Source organism: Artemia sp. Qi Xiang Cuo, chromosome 3 (assembly GCF_049724085.1).
Source record: "Artemia sp. Qi Xiang Cuo chromosome 3, ASM4972408v1, whole genome shotgun sequence".
NCBI lineage: Eukaryota > Metazoa > Arthropoda > Branchiopoda > Anostraca > Artemiidae > Artemia > Artemia sp. Qi Xiang Cuo.
In genome coordinates, this window is record NC_142796.1 from 1,868,004 (window position 1) to 1,892,084 (window position 24,081).

The window sequence follows — 24,081 nt, forward strand, 5'->3', positions numbered from 1 at the left end:
CTCTAATATCCGCACGAGAGTCATGAAAAGCACCCTCTGTGTTCGCGATAATTTCACTATGAGGTATTTTCGAAGGGGTTATCGAAAATTTCAATCCTTTCGATAGAACCTGATTTTGCTCTGTTGTAAGGGGCATGGAGCTGAGATTTATCACAGCAGGACCAGGAAACGCATTTGGGACAAAAGGTGTATTATTAGAGAGTTTTTCCAACTTTAAACGGCGTAAATTTTCAGAAAGTCTTTGTCTAGAAATCCTAAATTCAAGCTTAAAAGAATTTTCAGCAATAGCCTTAATTTGATGAAAATCAGCATAAAAGAGCGTACATAATATTTCTCGCTCAAGCCTGAAAATATACTGATTTAACCGGCAGCGCCTGCGTTTTGCAGTCACTAATAACATGATTTAAAATACCAAACCCTATACGTTCTGTAAATTGACCGTTCGTTACGTGTGTTTAAGTGAAGTGTAAGGTCGCATTGACTTGGGTAAAATACGGTCTGCAATCTTTAACAATTATGAAGAAAGATACTGTTGATTAATCAAATTAGCTTTGTGTTCTCACAAGAGATACTGAATGTAGTGACAACATTGGTTGAATGCTCTCCATAAGCATGACGAAGATAATTTCTTAAACCACATTGGCCTGACATCACATAAAGAAAGAAATACGAGCTAAAATGGTGAGTTTTTATAGGCCAAATGACGATACTGAAAAACACAATGCAGAATATTTCGAGAGTGACAAACGCCTCTCTTCTTCAGCAGCGAAACGAAACGATGTATCAATAAAAGCCAAAATTAAAAGAATTAAAACCAACTACCTAACAACCATAAAAGCGAGTTATTCGCCAATATCCGCGATTTGCACAAACATCCAAGAAAGAACATGAACTGCCATCGACGGATACTAGCGAGCAACTGACAAATGAAAGGAATCAATCCATTCACTTGAAAGGAACAAAACGAACCCAGCAATCTAAATATGTTCGGACAAACTATGTCATTTGATTTCGGATTTTAATTAAGGCATTATCTTACAGACACCCTTTGAGACCTAAGGTGGTTGTTCAACGTGTTTAGATTAGATGACTGGGAAAGTCGGTTCAAGGCATGATTTTAGGGATTTCTAGACGTATCGGCTTCTCTGAGAAATTACACCGAAATTTGACGTCGGTTAATCTTGTCTAATCATCCGACCTTTTGTCCCAAATACGTTTCTTGGATCCTAGAACTCAATGACCTTAGAGATATTTCAGTTGGCAATGCCGCTTATCCAACAGAGCTAAATCAAGTTCTGTAATTACAAAACGCATTGAAAGATTTTCAGATAGCTCCTTCAGAAAATACACATCAAAGTGAAATTATCAGCGTACACTGATGGTGCTTCCCATGACATCTAAAGTGGATATTCGGAGCACATTGCTGAGAATCTAAGGAAAAATTGAAACTTTTTGTTGAAACTTTGTTGGATTCGCCTTCAATTAATAATCGAAATATAAAAATTTTTAGTAAAAATGAACACTTGGTCTTACACGCATTAAAAAAAGATCATTCCAGGATTATTACGAAAGCCGATAAAGGCAATACTGTTGTTGAATTAGATTCAGATGATTACGACAAAAAAATCAGAGAAATTTTAAATGATTCTAACACATATGAACAAATATTTACCGATCCCACAGAAAAATTTGTACAGGAAGTCCAAAAAGAGCTTTCTTATCTAAAAGGAAAAGGTGAAATTACAGATCAGTTGTACAAAAGGTTTTACCCACGCGGATGCACGTCCCCTCGCTTTTATGGTCTTCCTAAAGTTCATAAGCCCGGTAATCCACTTCGACCCATTGTTTCTTCTTTTAATTCTCCTACAGCAAAAATAGGAAAATTCTTATCAGTGATATTTCGCCCACTAATTCAGGCTCAAAAATCCTATATTAAAAATTTCGCTGATTTTGTTTCCAAGGTAAAGCAAGTTTTAGTTAAACCAAATACAAGATTTAACAGTTTTGATGCAGATTCAATGTAAACCAATTGTGATCCTCAAAAGGCAGAACTGCTTTTGGAGCGAAAACTCAATTCTAACCCATCTTTATCAGAAAATTCTACTCTTTCGAATCAGACACTTCTTTTGCTTACAGCCCTTTGTAACAGAACTTCTTTTTATTTCCATTATAGAGGCATTTTTTGTAGACAGAAATATGGGCTCTCCAAAGGGTGCCCCCCTTTCTCCAATACAGGCTGATATTTTCATGGAAGACCTTGAAGAAAGGGTTATTTTGCAAAGTTCTTGTAAACCTGAATTTTGGGTTCGTTTTAAAGATGACATTTTTTATTTGTGGGAGCATGGTGACGAGTCTCTGGGTTCTTTTCTTCACTTGCTCAACTCCTTGGATTCAAAACTCAAATTTACTCAGGAAGCAGAGATAGAGAGGCGTCTTCCTTTCTTAGATGTTCTGGTGCACCAAAATGATTCAGGTTTTAAGTTTAGTGTCTATAGAAAACCCACACATAATGACCGTTACTTAAGTTATTCCTCCAATCATACTACTGCTGTGAAAAGAGGAGTTGTCACTTCTCTAGTTGATAGAGCATTGAAAGTCTGTTCAACACGTTTCTTGGATTTAGAACTCAACCACCTTAGAGATATTTTATTTGGGAATGGTTATCCAATTAGTTTAATAAATTCTCTAATTACAAAACGCATTAAAAGATTATCAGATAGTTCCACAGAAAACACAAATCAAAGGGAAAATTCAGTTTATCTTGGTCTCCCATACATTAAAGGGATTTCAGACCACATTTCAAAAAATCTTAGGAAAAATAACATTTACACTTATTATAGACCCAGAAAAACTATCAGGTCACAAATTTATCAAGGTAAAGACCCTATACCGATAGGTGAAAACTCCGGTGTCTACAGAATTCCTTGTTCGTGTGGTCTTTGGTATATCGGAAGAACAAATCAGCGACTAACAGATAGATTAACCCAGCATTCTAGTTCAATTAATAATACACTGAAAAAGCGGAAAAAACCAGAAAATTTTGACTTTGCCCTTGTAGAGCACATTTTTGAAAAACCAGACCATACTATTTTGTTTAATCAAGCTAGTCTTATTTCGCATGATAAAGGTATTGTCCAGCACTACAGAGAAGCTGTTGAAATTTATAAATACCAACATTTAGGTCTAGCTTAAAACAGAGATTCCGGTGATTTAAGAATAAACGAGTCATATTTCGGTTTTCTCAAAAGAGAAGCCGATACGTTAGTAATCCCTGAAATAAACCTTGAACCACTTTCCCAGTCATCTAATCAAACACGTGAACAACCCCTTAGGTCTCAAAGGGTGTCTGCAAGAAATGCGTTAATTAAAATCCGAAATCAAATGACATAGTTTTCCAACTTATTTGATTGCTGGTTCGTTTTGTTTTTTCGAGTGAATGAATTGATTCCTTTCATTTGTCAGTTGCTCGCTAGTATCCGTCGATGGCAGTTCATGTTTTTTTAGATTTTGTGCAAATCGCGGATATTGGCGAATAACTCGCTTTTATGGTTGTTAGGTAGTTGGTTTTAATTCTTTTAATTTTTGGCTTTTATTGATACATCGTTTCGTTTCGCGCTGAAGGAGAGAGGCGTTTTTACTCTCGAAATATTAGCTTTGTTTTTTAAGTATCGTCATTTTGCCTCTAAAAACCCCATTTTTGCTCGTTTTTCTTTCTTTATGTGATGTCAGGCCAATGTGGTTTAAGAAATTATCTTAATATATTTATTTTATATTTTTAACATATATTTTATAATATATATTTTATTGTTAATATATTTTTTAATAATTACTATCTCCATTGAAAAGGATGAAATCTAAAGAATACACAGCCATACGACGGTTAAATTACCCTTGTCAACTCAAAATATGTGGAAATATTTTGGAAACTCCGTATCAAAGATTATTTCGTATGAAAACAAGAGGGGAAAGAAATAATAAATGAAAAAGCAAAAAGGTGAGAAAACGAGGATTTTGTCAGCCAGTGGCAAAATATGAAGACGAAGAACAAGCAAATATTTCGACGAGGATTTCCGCCAAGTCGTCTTCAGTGCTAAAAAAAAACAAAAAAAAATCTCACAATCTCGTTAGATTCACTTCGGTAGGTTAGATTTTGTTTGATTTTTTTTTCTTTGTTTTTTTGTTCATTTCCTTTCATCTCTTGTTTTCAAGCGTCGTGTATAGCCAGTGTGGTCTTAGAATGTATTTACGTCAAAGATTATTTGTAACAAGATGGGAAAATAAATCTAAAAAATTATGATCTGTTTAGCTGGATTAGATGGCGTTGAAATCACACAAACAAAGATTATGACATGAAATACTATTTAGAAATTACAAAATATGAAGCTAGCGAAAGTACAAATTATGAAATATGATTGCTGTCAACTGTCTTATTTAACCATTTCACATTAATCCTAAGCATGACAAGTAAAAAGAAATGAAAATACGGAAAAACGGGTATAAAATTTCAAATATGACAATGGAAAAGAACAAAAAACTTTTTTTTTTTCACCAACAATAATAAAAGTCTATACATTCTGGCTTTAAAGTCTGGAAACCTTTATCAACGAAAAACCAATTAAAATAAATTAAATAAGACATATTAAGAAAAGGAACAAAAACGCGAACAATAGAAACTTACATCTGAATAATGTCCAATATGGTTCATATTTTTTCCTTTTCTTTATATATTTTGTTTAATTTAGTTTAGTTTGTTATAGCTTTTTTTATAAAGGATTCCGGACATGAAGCTGACATATTCGGACTTTTATAATTGTTAGTGAAATAACAGTTGTTGTTTTTGTTATTTTCCACTGTCTTATTTGAAATAGTATCCCCGTTTTTCTATACTTTCATTTGTTTTGTTTATAAATTGAAAGGCAATATGGTTTAAGAAATTATTACGCAATACTAAACAGGTGGCAACAAGCCCTCTGAAGCAACTAATTTTGTTAGGTCCAATTCATTCCCCCTTTTTTTGAACATAAGGCAAATTTCAATGCATCTCAATGTATTATAAAATAATAATACATCAATTTTTACCTTTGAGGTTTTTTGCCAGCTATATACATTCCTAATAAAATATATATTCCCTATATACATTCCCTTCGCTTACTCTAGTAAATGAAAAAAACTTTTCAGTATAGTTGTACGACAAGGATGATTTAAGATGATCATACTTCAAAAGGACTTTTCTACCAAAAGTTAAACCAAGGAAATAAAATACACAAAAAAAACAAAAAAACAAAAAACAAACTGAACAGAAAAAAAGAACAATCGGCATAAAAACAGTCAAAACAATTTTAATAGTGGAAGAAAAACAGAAGAAGAAAGATGGTAAAGGAAAAACTTATAGAAAAAGGAACTGGTTCGTTTATTCACACCCAAACAAAATAAATACATAAGAGCACATAACAGTAGGTAAGGCAGTGATTAATATGTATAAATCTTGACAAAATATTTAAATTCAAATAATGCCTAAAACAAGAGAATATTCGACTTGACAAAAATAAATCAAGGAAGTATGATGCACCACTTGTATTAACCAGGACATGCAGCAGTAACTATGAAAGTACTAATGTATTCACTTTTACGGTTAATTACTTAGGAAAAAAGCTAGTCAAACAGCTGGGTTTACCAGTTCCTGGTAGGCCCCCTCCCTTCTCATAAAGCTCAAGTACATGTAAACTATTACAAAACTATAGTAAGAATATAACATTTAAAAAAAAAAAAAATAAAACTAAACTATCCCATCTCTCTCTCTCCCTCTTTCTTTCTCTTTCTTCTTCTTCTTCTCCTCCTACTTCTCTCTGATTTTAAAAATAATTCTACAACCGTAACCGAAAACCGTAAAAAACTTTAAATCTATGAAAATTTGTCTGGAAATACAACTAGGATAATTAAATTTATCATTTCATTCATCTTTTTCTCTAAAAAATATTTAAAAAAGAAACTCAGCTAGGAAAAAAACATACCAGATTTAAAAAGGAGATCAGAGCTTCGAGAACTTGGACGAGCCTCTTCAGAAGAATTAGGCCTTTCCTTTAAAATTGCATGGTTTTCCTTGTTTACTGGAAGAAAAATTATCAATTTATACTATCCGTCAATCTCTATATTATTTCTTTATTACTGTATAGATTAAACAGACGATGGCGGGTTATACCTAAAATTAAAAGAGACCAAAAAGCAAAATACTCCTTTATGAAAGAGAAAAGATCACATGATTTCCCCTGTTTACTGAATTCGACTATAGCCATTCAAAAGGCGTTATGTATTATATCCAAGGCAGTATCCAGGCGGGGGGGGGGGTATCATGTTTGAAATCCCCTACCGAAATTTTTACTGACTCGCAAAAAAGTTACAAGAATGCATTTAAACAACTTTTTTTTGCGTCTTTTTGGAAGTTTTATTTTGTAACCCTCCTGAAATGAATTACCCCCCCCCCCGAACAAAAATACTGGATACAACCATGAACATATCTATTTAACCACAATATTTTGCCCATCCGAGAAAACTAAACAATAACAATCGTTCCTTTTCCCGACCTTATTTGGTTTTCAAGATGTCTAGAAGTTTCTTGTTTATGCGTTATATCCATTTTTCTCGCCAATTGAGAACGGAGTTTTTGACTTACGATAGTTTTGCCGTATCTTCGGATGCCTTAAAAATACCAATGATCAGCCCTTAATATTGTGCTTCCGTTTTTGGGGGGAATCCCCGAGTTTCACCACAAGAAAATTGGGCTTTCAAAACCTCCCCAAAAATCAACTTTCGAAACGAAACACAAGTTGCTAATTTTCGTTGAGCCTTTTTTGGAAGGGGGATTTTAACAAATCCAATTTTTGTTGGGGAAGTTTGGCAAAACCTAGAAAAATCCGAGGGGAATGGAAGCATTGCCTTAATAACGGTAAAAACAAAATACTATGTTTTTTCATTTTTCTATAATACACCCACATCTATCTTATTAAACAAGCAATAATTGTATCACGAAAATTACTTTATTCGGAGATACACGAAACATTTGCGCTAGTTTTTGAAACGAGAGAAAAACAAGCCCAATTTTCAACAGAAATATAATTTTTCAAGGAGAATCTATCAAAATCATAAGGCAAACGAAATCATAAGGGGGGTTGCCTCCTCCTCAATACCTCACTCTTTACGCTAAAGTTTGGCTTTTTTCCAATTATTTAAGAATGACTCTTGATACACAAGGGCCGTTTAATTAGAATAATAAGCTTTTTCAAAGTTAAAAAAAAACTTTAAAAAACGTAAAGAGCTAGGTATTAAGGATGGGGCAACCCCCTCATATACGTAATAATTTCTGTGCGTGTTAAGTTTTAATGTTGCTCCTTACTTCAGTTGAAAAAACTTGTTTTTTCAGATCGTTTTTTAAATAACACCAGAAAATCCAGCTCCCCCTCCATGGAAAAATCCCATCCAAACGAAAAATTCTTCCATGGTAAGATCCTGCAATTTAAGCCTACTGCCAGAATAATATACTCCCCCCCCCCAAAACAAAGAAAAAAATTTGTATACTCCTCAATAGCCAATACTATACTTAAGCAATAGGCGAAGTTCATAGCTTGCAGCCCCCTCCGGGGACTGTGGGGGTCAAAACACCCTCAAAGACATAGTTATTCGATATTTTGACACTTCTGAACAAAAACGGCTACCTCAAAATTTTGATCAGACGACTTTTGGAAAAAAGGAGCGTGAAAGGGGAGCTAGCTACCCTCCAATATTTTTGATCATGTAAAAGAGGCACTAGAACTTTCGATTTCCGATAAAATAAGCCTCTCCCGATCTTCTAGGATCACTGGTTCGGTACGATCGCTTGTGGGAAAAACAAACAAACAAAAACAACAAATAAACATGTATCCATGCAGTTGCTTAGGGCAAAAATGCAAAATTCCACATTTTTGTATATAGGAGCTTGATACCTCAACAGGGTTCGCTGATATGCTGAATCTGATGGTTTCATTTTCACCGAAATAATTTGATGTTTTGGGGGTTTTCCCCCTTTTTTTCAAAATTTGGGCAAACTTTCCCAGGCTCAGAACTTTCGATGGGGACATTAGACTTAGGTGAATTTTATATATTTTGAATAAGCATCAAAATTCGATTCTTTTGATGTATCCATTGTTATTTAGACGCTGTTTCTTAGGGTTTTGGTTAATACTGGGCCACATCGGTCCTTACTTACAGTTCGTTACCACGAATTGTTAGATATCACCCTCCTAGATACCCTTCCTCCCCAGTTTACATAAAAAAAAAATCACACGCTGACCAATAGTCTGCGTTTTGCCTTCGGCCGGGAGTGCACTGCGTGGTTGAGGGCAAATCACCCGACGATCCCCGTATTTTCCCCCAGATTTCTTTAGGTACCCATTCAGAGCTGGATCGACTCTGGCTGAGCTTAGAGTCACACCATTGATTTTGACAAATACGTCTCGCCTTCCCTGCCCCTATATTTTTGTGAATTGAGTGCACTGTGTCAAATAATAGTTGTAATTGCTTGTTTGACTTCAACTTACAAAACGGTAAGGGGTACAAAAAACGCTATTCGATCCCACTCTCCAGGGTTATAATGGAAACAAAATTAGGCCACGTTTTAGGGATGAACGATGACCAATTGAAAGAAAACTCGTGCTTTTAGGATATCCATCTGAGGATGTCTAATAACTGTTTCATTTTTTATTATAAGTAAAAAAAACACTGATGGCTCTAGCAAGTAATCCTCCCCTCTTTGGGATCAAGATTCCTCCCCCAATATATGGTATGAAAATACTCAAAAGCGACTGTGAAATAAGTCTTCTTTTTTCCTTTTTTAAAGGTGGGGGACACATATTGAAAAAAAAGAATATCAATACAAATGAATAATCCCACAGTCTACTAAATCTTTACATAAGTCCCTGATGGCAAATGTCAAATACACAATGCCACAATGGCAAAAGTCAAGGGACGAAGCACTACTCGACTGAAGGATGAGTCAAAGGTCCGAATTGCCAAACGGAAGGAGGTATTAAGACGCAGCTAGTGGTAAAAAAGGAATAATCGAAATTAAGTTATTGCACAAGCATTTGCAGTTTCAAACGTTACTGAAACGATTCTTTATCGAGTTTAAAAAAAAGTCTTTCGACGTGACTACTATATAGCTGTCATTCATGAAGCTGTTACCATAGTAACAACAATAGAAGAGACAGAAAGTGTTAAAGCGTCACAAGGGGTTGTCTTTACGGTTACAAGGTCGTCAGAATGTTTACCCCAAATGGTTCTCAAGCTCCGTAAACAGGGTCAAGAATTGGAGCAAAACAAATATTTATTTATTCAATAACCCGTTATAAAATAGGAACAACAAAAAAGAGAAGGAATAAAAGAGAAAAGAAAACAGAGAAATAATGAGATTAGGAGAAATAGAATTTATTTACAAAGGACGGGAGGATGGGGAGCATAAACAGGGAGTGGAATTTATGATGAATAGGGAAGCTCTTAAGTCCTGTTTATGTGGGGAAGGTATTAATAATCGAATGCTTATCCCTCATTTTATGACTAAGAAGTGCAGGGTGTCAGTTATAGTAGTATACGCCCCTGTAGAACCGACTGCAGATATAGTAGTGACTCACATGAATTTACTTACAGTTAAAAGAACAAATAGAGGGTCCTAGGTAGAAATATGGAGTTTTTATTAGGAGATTTTAACGCCCTGGTCGGTAGAAATGGGAATATATGTTATCCTAGCCAAGGTAAATTTGGCACAGGAAAAGAAAACAGTAATGGCTATAGACTGCTAAATTTTGTAGGTATAATAATCTAGTTATAACCAACACAGTATTTGGTCATAAAATGACCCATAAGTTAACATGGTACGTGATGGTAAGACAGCAAACCTTATTGCTTATGTTATTGTAAACCGAAGACTGGCAGGATCAATACAAGATACTAGGGTATGCAGGAGTGCTGTTATTGATGTTAAAAGTAAAGATCGCCAACTATAAATGTCTCGGGTTAAAAGCTGAAATTTCGGAAGGGTAACTACCTCCCGGGAAGTTATGACGTTGGTAGAATCCGGGATAAAAATCTGAGAAAAACTTTCCAAGAACAGTTGATTACTAAACTGGAAAATTTAAAATTGGTAAACATAGAAGATGGATGGAATAATTTTAGGAAGATGCTTTGTAAAGTTGCTGATGTTGTCTTAGGGAAGAAAGTTAGGAACACAGTTAGGAATATTAGTGAAAATGATTTTGTATTTAATAGAGAAGAGAAGGGACTTGTACTAGAATTATCTGAGTGATAGATAATATGAAAATAAAAGGAATGTAAAGAAAGTGTAGAAAGCATTAAGATATGAACTAAGCAGGTGTGAAGTAAGCAGGTGTGAAATAAAATTGCCAGGGATCTGGAAAATGCAGCTAGACTGCATAATAGTGTAATATTGTCCTAACATGTTAATAAATTGAGAGGGAGTAGTCAATCTGGACTTGAACTAGTTAAAGATAGGAACGGGGCCACAATTAGTGATAATGAAAGAGTTAAAGAGAGATGGGCAGAATATTTTGGGAATGTGCTAAACCGGAATAGTGTACAGGAAAAGATATAGAGGAACAGGAACAAGTTTCTGTCACCTTGGATGTGATGGAAGATTTATTTGTGAGGAAGAATTAGAGACAGTACTAAAAGGATCAAAAAATAATAAGGCAACGGGCGCTGATAGTGTGGTGAATGATTTTCTTAAGTATGGTGGTTCTGAGGTTAGAAATAAGCTACTGAATATTATGAATATGATTTTTGAAAAAGGGAAAGTACCTAGCGATTTTAGGAAAACCATAATTAAACCAATTTATAAGAAAGGTGATAAGAGTGAATGTGGTGATAAGAGTGAGAAAGGTGATAAGAGTAATTATAAAAGTATTAGCCTGGTTTCAGTAGGTAGCAAATTACTTAGGGTGATGATACTTTTTTTACTTACATTTTACTTAAGAGAAAAACCATCTGGTTTTAGGAAGGGTAGAGGATGTGTCGACCAAATTTTCACTCTTAGGTTAATAATTGTGAAGCGCCTGAGTCATCAGACACCATTAGTCCCCAGTTTCACAGACTGTGAGCAAGCATTTGACTCAGCTGACACAAGAACTCCAAAAAAGTTTTAAAAAGTTTGGAAGAATAGGAATATAGGTTTGCAAACCTATCTCGATTAGAACTTGATGGGAACACTACAGTTGGAAAACTACATTTTGAAACTACGATTGGAAAGTACAGTGATGGAAAGAAATTGCCTACGGATTGTTTTAGGCACCGGACTGACCGACCGTATTTCAAACAATAGGCTGTACAAAAGCGTGGTTTAATCCCCCTTTCTAGGGCTATAATGAAAGAAATGTTGAGATGGCTAGGACACGTTCTGCAGATGAAGGATGACAGATTTCCAAAGATTGTCCCTTTTCGGCCAGCCGTCTTAGGCTAAAAAAAGCAGGCCATCCTCGGTTGGGGAGGAAGGATATCGTAAGAAAAAATTGAAGGGAAATGGGAACTTCCTAGGAGGGTGTAAAGAGGGAGACTTTGGCTATATTGGGATGGAAGAGGAGCACGTGTAACTGTGTTGGCCTGAGGCGGATTGGTGCTGCGGTGAGCGGTTAGTAGTAGGTGTAGTAGTAAAGCCAAACAGTAAAGCGCAACGGAAAAAAATGAAAGCAAATTGAGAATAAAAGAACTCATTTCAAATAAATGTGGCAGCATTTCAATAAACAACAAGTAATAATAAAATTGCGTCTAGATTGTATTTTCAGGAGGGCAAGGGGGGGGGGGGGTGGAACTTTCAGCGAACGGCATATTTTCCGCGAAGAAATTCTCCAGGGGGGGGGGGAATTTTTCTTGAATTTTTTTTTGGAAATTGCAGCCCCATGTGACGAATAAGCTAGTTTAAAAAAAATGAGACAAAACCTTGTTTGGAGCTACCCTGTAATTTCTTCTAAAAAATGTTTTCAGTTTTTTTTTCGAATCTGCACCTTCCGCGACAAATACTCTAACTCCTTCAAAGCCTATAGTATTGTACAATAAATTAGTAAAGCCGTTAAAATTGATGGTTTTTCTCAAAGAATTTCAAACAGAAGCAATGGGTAAGTCAAAGAATATGTAGAAGCATATTTAGAAAGAAATAGATAATTTCTTACACAATAAATAGGTAGTTCTTACCTAGCTCCATAACACTTGGCTCATTTGATACATAAGGTATATCACCAACCTTCCTGAAATTATACATTTTAGGATTATTAAACATTAACGACTATTTCATCACTTAATATAATAGCTTTTACTTTGTTTAACATACAAAAAAATGTTTTTAAACATTTAATATAATTAATTTTTTTTAATTAATCCAATATTTTCTTGCTTATACGATTTATTTAACATAAGGCATGTCACCAACTTTTCTGAGATTAAAGACAGTTTTTTTTTCATATTCTCCTTTTTTAATACTTAAATTTTTTTTAATTTGCAGGCAAATAACACACAGTTTTTATGTTTTTGGCCCTCTACCCATCTTCCAAGAAAGATCTTCCTTTTTTTTTATAGAATACAGGCATGACCTTCGTTTATCAAATCCTTCCTTGCCATGATATCCTTCGATAATTTTTTTTTATTATTATAGAAATCACAAAAAAGTTTCAATTAGGAAGTGCAAACAGTTTCCTTATCAACTCTAATCGGTACTCTTTGGGTTTCCCAATATGTCTCATTAATCAATACCATTAATCAAATGCTATCTCATTTGAAATATAAAATAATTGCAAAATATTTGCGATACTTTCATTTGCTTACGCTCTTTTTTTCAGCCTTAAGCATCCTTACTTCCTATTTTTCAAAGCAATTAAGTTTAAATAAGCCCCAGCTTTCAACTAATACAAGACCAATATATAAAAGCAAAACATGTTGTACTTTTAAGGGGAAAATGCATTTTCTGGGGGAGCTATTCAAGTTGTTGCATAATTTAGGAAATTTCTCTCCAAACCTATCTAATACTTAAGTTCCAAAAGTCGTTCATGGTGCCTATAAAGGTGCCATGATTAAGAAAGGTGTCTACAGGGAAGTGCAACAGTTCTCCCCACCGCACCATCCCCCCCCCCACACCCCCAGATGACCAAGAGTGCTAAAAAATATAAATTTAGAAAACCCGACACTTTTCTAGCAAACAAAATATTTTCCACACTTAAGTCTTCCTCCCTACAATGTTTACAGGCCTCTCAGCTCTAGGAAACCTTTGTACAGATCGCCTTGCTTCAAACACCAGCAGAATAGTAAGAATATTTTTAAATTAATACCTATAAACTTTCCTTGTCCATCTAACGCCTTTGTATTCATTATTTGTGTTTTCTTCCCCATTTCTAACGTCAAATGCATTCTCTTTACTCTTTGGAGAACCGTTTCTTTCAGAATGTTTTCCTTCGGATTTTTGCTTCAAAAGAACTTCCATATCTAAAAAACTTTAATCATGTAAATCATGCATACGCGCAGATAGGGCTCTTACGAAAGAGGCTCTGGGATGATTTTTTCCTGGGGGAGGATCAAAAATGTAAAACACATAAAAATCCATCCAAAAAAAGTAAAAACCAATGAAAATCCAAATTGAATTGTTTATTAATGTTAAACCAGCCTTTTTACCATTGCAGACCCTTAAAATATAATAAGAAAAGTAAAGAATAAGCATTAGATTTTACTGTCCCTACTGGACCTGATCTCCTTTTCATGGCACTTCAGCCAGGAATTGCAATGAGGGGTTGGGAACAGCCATCCTCTGCTTTTGCACACCCTTCCTCTTTACCTACCAGGACTTCTCCCGGTACACATTCAGAGCTGGGCCGACTCTGGCAGAGCTAACAAAGTAGCACCACTAATCCTTGTTCCAAAACAAATAATCAGTGACACCAAGACTCAAGCCCCTGTACTTAAATATAATACATGTTTGCCACGATATATATGCCATATTTTGGGTTTTGTGTATTTCTTTGCAATGTTTCCTTGGCTTACTACACTTTGATCTACCAGTGTTGCTAGGTTTAGATTTTTTTATTTAGGTATAAACCACTGTTGATCAACCTTTTTACCCTTACAGTCTTAAAATACAATACATGTCTAAAAAACTCCAACAGAGTATAAACCACATTTTCTTGTGTTTTTTAACATCCATGGCTTACTGCAGTTTGTTTTTGATAAATAGAAATGACTTTTATGCTTTTTCATTGCAGTTCGCATTATTAAACCATTCAACTTCCCTAGTATCATATTTAAAGTTCATTAATTGACTACTTTGTTTCTGACAACACTGTGCCTCCTTTAGTCAAAGATAGTCTTTTGCCAAAAACTCTGTGTAGTTTCTGTATATTTTTGTAGCTTCAAGCAAAAACTTTAAAATAGCCTGAACTAGGATAAATCCATCCCCTAATAAGATAAGATCTATCCCCTAATATGAACTGCAGTAACTGGCTTGAAAAAAAAAAATGAAAGGTAGAATTAAAGACACAATTGCTTAACAATCTAGTAGCAGGATTTTGCCAAGAGTCTTTTTCTACTTCCAGCTTACTTCATTGATTTCAATACATTAATTCCAAGAATACTATTCTATTGATATCGCCATATTATATTCAATATAATAATACCATTTGTTATTTTCCTATTATTATATCATTTTGTTAGTTTTTGACAACTTGTCACCTTGTGATAGCATTATGAATATTGCCAGGTCTGGAAACTCAACTCACTTAAAACCTGTGTGTTACAAGGTAAGACTGCTTTGTGCTACTGCAAGGTAAGTCACTAGCCTAACAGTGTTTTGAGCTAGTTTTGGCCAAGCGTCTTTGAGCTGTAATAAATTATTGTCGTTATAGAATATATTTTGGTAATACAATGTGGGGCTCCCATAGCACCATTAAAGTTAATGAAGTTTTCCTAAAAGTTTGTTGGCCTCCCATAGAACTTCATTTTTTGACTTTACAGCAATGTTTTGTAGCAAACAACTTGATTTGTATCATTTCAGACATGGCAAATAGCTGAATAAGCTAACAACTTCAAAGTGTGGTGAGGGAAAGACCCATTCTATTGTTTGTAAGGAGTTATGAGCAGCTACTAGTGTTATTGCATTGACTGAAAGCAGCATAATTTACAAAACAGTTCGTGGTAACGAACTGTAAGTAACGAGCAACCCGGCTCAATAGTAACCAAAACTCTAAAAAACGGAATTTTGATATCAATAGATACACCAAAAGAATCAAATTTTTATGCTGATTTCAAATATATAAGTTTCATCAGGTTTAGTTACGCCGATCAAAAGTTACAAGCCAGATAAAATTTGTCTTATTTTTGAGAAAAGGAGAAAACACCCCCTGAAAGTCATAGAATCTTAACAAAAATCACATCATCAGATTCAGCGTATCAGAGAAGCCTACTGTAGAAGTTTCAAGCTCCTATCTGCAAAAATGTGTAATTTTGTATTTTTGACAGAAGAAAGACCATATATGTGTGTTTATTTGTTTGTTTTTTCCAGGAGTAATCATGTAATGGTCCTAGATATCGCAAGAGGGCTCATCCAAACGGAAATTAAAAGTTCTAGTGCCCTTTTCAAGAGACAAAAAAAATGGAGGACAACTAGGCCCCCTCACACGCTCATTTTTCCCCAAAGTCACCTGATCAAAATTTTGAGATTTACAATTTGTTCAGCACAGTCGAAAAGTATAGTAATTATGTCTTTAAGGGTGACTTAATTTCCCACAGTCACTTGGGGAAGGGCTGCAAATTGTGAATCTTGCCCATTTAAAACGAACAGATATTATTAAGTATATGAGTGTGTTCACCCCCTCGTCAATACCTCGCTCTTTACGCTAAAGTCTTTTTCGTATTTTCAAAAGAGATATTTATTCTAGTTAAATTCTTAAAGAATTGGAACAAATTTCGAACTTTAGCGTAAAGAATGAGGTATTGACGATGGGGCGAACCTCCTCATATACGTAATAATTTCTGTTCGTTTTAATTTTTAATGTTGCTCCTTACTTTCAGTTGAAAAAACTTATTTTTTGTTTATTTAATCTAACTAGAGCTGTAAGTAATTGCAACAGTAGAAAAGTCAACATTGTTGCACTTGCTGTCCCTGATGTGGCAGATGCTACTATCTTTATCACAAACCATCTTAAACATGATTACAGAACTTACATTAGACTACTGACCTATCTAAGTAGCCTCACCACTAATCCTAATACCTCTGCTTCTAAAAGACCACCACCAGTAATTTTCACTGTTTCTAGCTTTGAAATAAAAAAAAGTACTCCATAAGTCATTTCAGCTACATGCCAAGTTCTGTTTAGATTGCCAGAAGTACAAGGACCTGGTTGGTGAAATAAAGAGACAGACTACAGCAGGTGAATTTGATACAGTTATCAGATTTACAGATTGTACCAACAAATAATTATGGTATACTACCAATGAATATGGATTAGCACCACTTAATCTTGTTTCTCAGTTCCCTTTTAGTGTTCATAATAGTGTTTCTTTGACCTTTCTTTTACTTCTATTTCGAGTGTTTTTTTTCTGCAATAACTTGTTCACCCAATATTTATTATTCATTGTTTCATAGAGCTATATCCAATAATATTAGCAATTCTTTAGTTTCTGTGCACTCTAGACCTGCATCCTCTTGGATTTCTACATTAGAACAAATGAAGTTCTTTAGTTCCAATTTAGATAGCCTCCCTAACAAACTTTTGTTTTGTATAATAATAGAAGAAGTTGACGTAGCAGCAATTACACAAGTTGCCACAAAAACAAACCTTGTCAGCCTTATCACCTGATGAAATTGAAATCAGTGGTTGCCAACTATTTTCAAACCTGAACTCCCCACTTTGTTGCAGAGGACTGTGCTTATCATAGGCAGCGCAATCGCGCTGCCTAAGTAAAGAACGATGTTGGCACAATGTATTTTTTTTTCTCCATACCAGGGAACATCGTATGGAAGGAGATGTCGTAGAAACTTCGAAAAGGGCTCATTCGATTGGAAATTGGAATGGCTAGTGCCCTTTTTATTAGTCGAAAGTTATTGGAAGGCAACTAACAGCCATTCGATCCTCACCACTTACCAAAACACATCTAATCAAAATTCTGATATAGCCATTTTGTTCTGCGTAGTTGATTTCTAGATAGTAATTATGGTTTTGTGGAAGACACTCCCCCACAGCCCTCAGGGTAAGGGTTGTAAGTTATACCCTGGGGGCATATACGGATTTTATGCAAAACTCTGTCATAAAAACTTCAAAAAGGGCCATTCAAGTGGGAATTCAAAGGTCTGGTGCCCTTTTTAATAGTCGTAAGTGATTGGAGGGCAACTAACCCTCCTCTCACGCCCACCTTAGCCCCAAACACATCCAATCAAAATCTTGAGTTAGTCATTTTGTCCAACGTAGTTGAAATTTCTAGAAATTAGGTCTTTGAAGATGACCCCCCCCCCACAGCCCTCAGGGAAAGGGTTGAAAGTTATGCCCTGGGGGCATATAAGGCTTTTATAGAAAGTGTTGCCGTAGAAACTTCAAAAAGGGCTCATTTGATTAGAAATCGAAAAGGCTAGTGCCCTTTTTAATAGTCGAAAGTGATTGGAAGGCAATTAAAACCCCTTCCACTCCCACCATTTATCCAGACACATCCAATCAAAATTTTGAGATAGCCATTTTGTTCCAGCTAGTTGAAACGTCCGTAAATTATATCTTTGAGGAGGGCACTCCCCCACAGCCCTCAGGGTAAGGGTTGTAAGTTATGCCCTGGGGGCATATAAGGTTTGTATTGACAGCTTTGTCGTACAAAACTTGAAAAAGGCTTATTCGATTGGAAATTGAAATAGCCAGTGCCCTTTTTAATAGTCGAAAGTGATTGGAGGGCAATTAACCCCCTCTCACGCCGACCTTTTCCCCAAACACATCCAATCAAAATTTTGAGATAGCCATTTTGTTCAACGTAGTTAAAAGTCGTATAAATTAGGTGGTTGAGGATGATAACCTACTCAGGGCAAGGGTTGTAAGTTTGTAATTTTGAGATAGCCCATTTTGTTTGAAGTAGTTAAAAAGTCCGGAAATTATGTTTTTGAGGATGAGACTCCCCACACAGCCCTCAGGGCAAGGGGTGTAAGTTATGCCCTGGGGGCATATAAGGTTTTTTTTATAGAAAACTTTGTCATAGACTTCAAAATGTCTCATTCGATTGGAAATTGAAAGGGCTATTGCCCTTTTTAATAGTCGGAAGTGATTGGAAGGCTTGCCATTTTTTATTATCTTTAGGCTTGAAGATTATTATTTTTTTTTTTTTTTTTTTTTTTTTTGTCTAGACCAGGTCACTTCGTATCGAAGGAGTTGTCGTAGAAATTTCCAAAAGGGCTCATTCGATTCAAAATAGAAAGAGCTAGTACCCTTTTTAATAGCTGAAAGTGATTGGAGGTCAACTAATCCTCCTCCCACTCCCACCCTCCCATTTGCCCATTAATTTTAAAAACTAAACGTTGCCTTAAGATTAGATCAAAACGCACTCTGTTAATACTAATTCTCAATAAGGCATCTCGGCATTATCCCAAGAACGACTGACGGTATTATGTTCAAACTTTCGGGGCTACTTCTGCTTTTAAAATTTAACCAAATCAAAATAGCATAAGTATATGCAAGCTATCAAAAAAAGTAAACAGATTTTTTTGCAAATGGTATCAAGTTTTCTTTTTTCAAGTAAACTAGAGGAGGTATGAAAGTAAATTAAACAATACTATTTGCGTCTAGTTTTTTAAAAGGGTATATGTTGTTAAAAATTGCTTAAAATTTGTCTCCAGCATACAAATAGCAGGCTAAACTATAAAATCTTAAAAAAACGAAAAGATTTAAAATATTATTTTATTTTTCCCTGAAAAGAGTATGTGAATATAAAACAAACAGAAATTAATAAAAAAAACTTTTTCCACAAAATAAGTTTTTCAAAGAAAAGTATAGAACTCTATTAAACCAAAAACGAGCAAAAATCAAATCAAATAATCAAATAATCTGATATGTGGTAGTTTCACCAAGCGTGAAACTACCACATATCAGCATCGATAAATAAATGAAACCCAAAACGAACAGAAATAAACATGAGTAGGGTTCAAAACCCCTATGCCTTCCCAAAGCCAGAACATAATTTGTACTTTACTGAAAAAAATACAAATGAATGTGCATTGTCGGTTTAATTTACACAAACTGATATTTATTAATCAAAATGCTAATATTACTTGTTTTATTAAAGTTATAAAAGTAAACACATTTATATTTTTTCAGTAAAGTGCAAATTATGTTCTGGCCTTGGGAAGGCATAGGGGTTTTGAGCCCTACTCATGTTAATTTCTGCTCGTTTTGAATTTGACTCGGTTAATTATTGTAATTTCTGTTCGTTTTGGGTTTCATTTATTTATCGATGCTGATTTGTGGTGGTTTCACGCTTGGTAGATTATTTGATTTTATTTTTGCTTGTTTTTGGTTTAATAGAGTTCTTTACTTTTCTTTGAAAAACTTGTTTTGTGGAAACAGTTTTTTTTTTAATTAATATGTAAGAGATGGACTAGAGGTTAGTGCCATTCATCTTAACTCTCTGAGTATGGAGGAAACTGATTCTGTTTGGATAAAACACATGACCAAACATCCTCAATAGTTGTGGGTGTTGTATATAGAAGCCCCAATGCTCCCAGTGTTTCAAACTCTGAATCTACTTTGGCTGCTATGCTATTACATGTAATGTCTGACTGCAAATTATGATCTTGTCCATCTTAGGGACTTTAATCTTCCAGAAGCTCAATGGATTGACGGATCTGTGTTTTTTTTGTGCTAGGGATTCTCCTTTCTGTGTGCCCTCTCTGAAAATTCTCTCTATCAAATCATATCTCAACCAACTCGTTTCAGAGAGGGTCAAGCTTCTAGCACTCTTGATCTGGTTATTCTCAGCAATCCAGACCTTCTTATTAATAATATAATATCTATACCTATTGGTAACAGTGACTGAAATGTTGCTTTTTATTGCTTTTGCTTGCTTACTTTTTATTGCTTTTTTTTATTTGCTTGTTTTGCTTATGTGCTTCATTTATACGTAGTGGGTCTCCATTAAATGATTATATATAAACCTGAAGTCTGATGAGGGTTACATGAGGTTACAAGTTGTCAGAATGGACAGCACACCCTGCCCCACAACTGAGGTTACATGCTTTTTATTACACCCTGCTCCACAATTGAGGTTGATGAGGTTACATGTTGTCAGAATGGACAGCACACCCTGTCCCACAATTGACTGGTCATCAAACAATCTCAAAACCTCATGGAAGCAGTTTCGCCAACATGCTGATGTCTACAGGACCTTTGTCTGGAAAAAGTGAAAGTGTTAAGTGCTCATACTTGTTGATATGGGTTGGAGAAAAGGGGCGAGATATATTCAATACATTTCAAATTGCAGAAACAGAAAAGAATAAAGTGGATGTATATCTGAAAAAATTCAGTGAGCATATTGAACCCATCTCAAACCCTATCTTCTCTCGATTCAATTATCACAAACAAAATCAAAAAGAAGGAGGGACAATTGACACATATATGACAGTACTAAAGCTATTGGCCCTAGATTGTGATTTTGGAAACAGTTCAGATTTAATGGTGAGAGATATGTTGGTATTTGGTGTGCAGAGTGACAGGATAAGAGAAAGACTCTTAAGTGAAGGTGGAACACTGACACCAATAAAAGCTATTGAAACATGTTGAGCAATTGAAACAGTAGTGGAGACCCATACACAAATGAAAAACGAACCAAGTACCATTCCTATAAAATAAGAAGTGGAAGCCATACGCAAACAAAAGGTGTTACAAAAGACAATGACATCAAGCTGTTACTTCTGTGGGAATGCATACTCCCGTGAACACAAATGCCCTGCAAAAGGGAAAATCTGTGCCAAATGTCAGAAGCCAAACCATTTTGCAAAGGTTGCAAAAGCAGGTCAGTCAATGAAATCGAAGGTTTTCCCACTGAGAATGAAGAAAATAACCAGTACTTCATTGAATCTATTGACTCTAGAATGGATTCAGTGCAAAAGCCAATAATTATAGTTAACCTACCTGAATACCACCAAGACATAAATAAAGACAGCAAACAAATTTAGGTCATTGAAACCAAGGCCTACTTTCATTCTCAGTAAGGATATCCTAACAAGCTATAGCGGATGCAGCCTAAAGGTACTCGGAATTGCACAAATGGTGATTCAGTATAAGGACCCAGAACCACAGGCTTATGCATTCCATGTTGTGGAAACCACCAAAGTCCAATACTTGGTAGACAAACAAGTGAACAGATGAACTTTATAAAGTTTGTGCTCAGACTATCATGTGATAAGGTGCCATATAAGGGTTCAATCAGACCTGAAGTGCAACAGATCCTTGGAGTATGATGATGTATTCCATTGTATTGGCACATTGCCTGGAAAATGTTACATTTACTTAAAGGAAGGATCAGTACCAATTGTCCAGCCACCTAAAAGAGGTCCCTATGCCCATCAACCAAAATTAAAAGAAGAACTTGACAGACTAGAAAACCTTGGCATCATAGAGAAAGTGAAGAAACCAACAGACTGGGTCAATTCCATTGTTCTGGTTAAGAAACCAGACGGTACAATCTGGATTTGCCTGGATCCAGTAGATTTGAATAAATGCATAAAACGTCCGCATCACCCAATTCCTAGTTTTGATGATATTGCAGTAAAATGTGCAGGAATAGAGTGATTTTTCAAGACTGATTCTAGAAATGGCTACTGGTCAATGGTTTTGGATGATGAGTCTGCTAATTTAACCACTTTCAATACCACATTTGGAAGATATAATTTTAAGATATATCCTTTTGGACTCATATCAGCTCAGGATGAGTACCAAAAGCAGATGGAAAAGGCATTTGAAGATATTGATATTGGACTGATTGTTGACGATATTGCTGGAATGGCTAGTAGTACCAAAAAGCATGATAGGAAGCTGAGGAAAGTTCTGGAAAGGGCTCATGAGAAAGGCATCAAGTTCAATAAAGAAAAGTGTCTCTTTGATGCTGACACTATTCCTTATTTTGGTCATATACTGACAAAAGGGAGTGTAAAACCTGACCCTTCCAGACTTAGAGCAATCAGGGAAATGCCAGCCCCCAAAAGCAACGATGAGTTGTAGACTCTCCTAGGCATGTTTAACTATTGGTCAAGATATATTCCTGTCCTCTCTACCTTAAACCAACCATTTCGGGAATTAGGAAAGGCCAAGGAGTTTGAATGGAAAGCAGTATACAACCAAGCCAGAATCCAGAAAGCCATTTGCTGCAATCTTGCATATTTTGATACTGGAAGCACTGTTGCAGAAGTGATAATAGATGCATCACAGCATGGACTTGGTGCTCAGCTGATTGCAGATCATGCAACAGCAGCCTTTGCTCCCAGATCTCTGAGTGATACTGAAAAGCGGTACTCTCAAATTGAAAAGGAACTGCTGGGCATTGTATTCGCATGTACACATTTCCACCAGAACATTTGCGGTAGGAAGATCATTTTGACAACAGATCACAAACCTCTAGAGGCAATTTTGTCCAAACCTATAAACAAAGCACCACCTAGATTGCAAAGAATGATGCTAGTACTCCAGCAATATGAACTGTCATTCCAGTACCGCCCTAGCAAAGAGATTCCTGCAGCAGATGCTTTATCATGGATGCAATTACCAGATCAAGACCCAGAAATCCAAATCAAAGGAGAAGTGGCTATTCATGCATTCTTTAGAGATATTCCTATGAGCAGAAACAAACTAGAGAATATCCGCGAGGAAGCGCTGAGAGATAGTGAGCTAAAAACACTATAAGATATCATTGAATCTGGTTGGCCTAATGAGCAAAGACAAAAACCATCTATAATTCTACAATATTGGAACTACAGAGATGAGCTGGTTACAAACAATGGTATTATACTGAAAGGCCAACGTATTGTAGTACCCAAAACACTTCGTGGAGATATACTGCAACAGTTTCATTCTTCACACAGTGGAATTGTGAAAACCAAAGAAAGAGCACGTAGCTCGGTATTTTGGCTTAACATCACAAAAGATGTTACGCAAATAGTGTCTAGTTGTGAAATATGTGCCAGACATTAGATGAATCAACAGAAGGAGCCACTAGTGTCCTCAGAAGTCACCCAGTATCCATTCCAACGTGTGGGAGTGGATATTTTACATTTAGCATTAGGGAATATCTCATCCCAATAGACTATTATAGTCAATTTTTCGAAGTGGATAAGCTTGCCATTTCAAATTCACAACAAGTGATCTCAAAATTAAAAATGCATTTTGCAAGATATTGAATACCAGATTAAATCACTTCAGATAATAGGTCACAATTCAGCTAGGAAGAGTTTCGAGTTTTACAGAAACTTGGGATATCAACCACATCAAAGCGAGTCCCCGATACCCCCAATCAAATGGGATGAGCGAAAAGGCAGTCCAGGCTGCAAAAAGGATAATGATAAAAGCTTCAGAAAGTGAAACAGATCCCTATATTGCATTGTTAGAGTACCGAAACACTCTAATTGATGGAGCATATTCACCAGTACAGCTGCTTATGAGCAGAAAGACACGGTCAAAGATCCCAGCACTGCCATCACAGCTGCAGCCGAAAATAAACACAAAACATATTTTTGAGAAAGCTAGAGAGAAAGCTCAAACTAGACCACAGAGTTCTCACAATAAAAATGCCAAGGAGCTGAAAGAATTGTGCCCAGGAGAAAAAGTGTGGGTGAAATTTGATGAAAGTAGTAGATGTTGCAAAGGTGTAGTAGAAAAGAAGTTGAAGCAGCCAGAGCGCTCATATATGGTAAATGTGGAAGATGGCAGCTTGCTTCGTAGTAACAGGCGCCAACGACATCCCAGGTTGGAACCAATTACAACTGAGTCAGCACTTACACCAACATATCCAGCAAAGGCCAGATATTTTAAACCAGTACCCAGAACAAGA

At 35.7% G+C, this 24,081-nt stretch overlaps 1 protein-coding gene across 3 annotated transcripts in view; it reads right to left on the bottom strand.

Moving 5' to 3' along the window:
• The window catches only part of LOC148953645 (uncharacterized), a 102,954-nt gene that overhangs the window by 6,139 nt on the left and 72,734 nt on the right, over window positions 1-24,081 (bottom strand). For all 3 annotated transcript variants that reach the window (XM_089086752.1, XM_089086753.1, XM_089086751.1), the window contains 3 exons: window positions 13,356-13,509; window positions 12,229-12,281; window positions 6,012-6,107 (listed from right to left, as the gene is read on the bottom strand). In XM_089086752.1, the coding sequence (XP_088942878.1) occupies window positions 6,012-6,107; window positions 12,229-12,281; window positions 13,356-13,509 (303 nt within the window). The remainder of the gene's footprint in view (window positions 1-6,011; window positions 6,108-12,228; window positions 12,282-13,355; window positions 13,510-24,081) is intronic.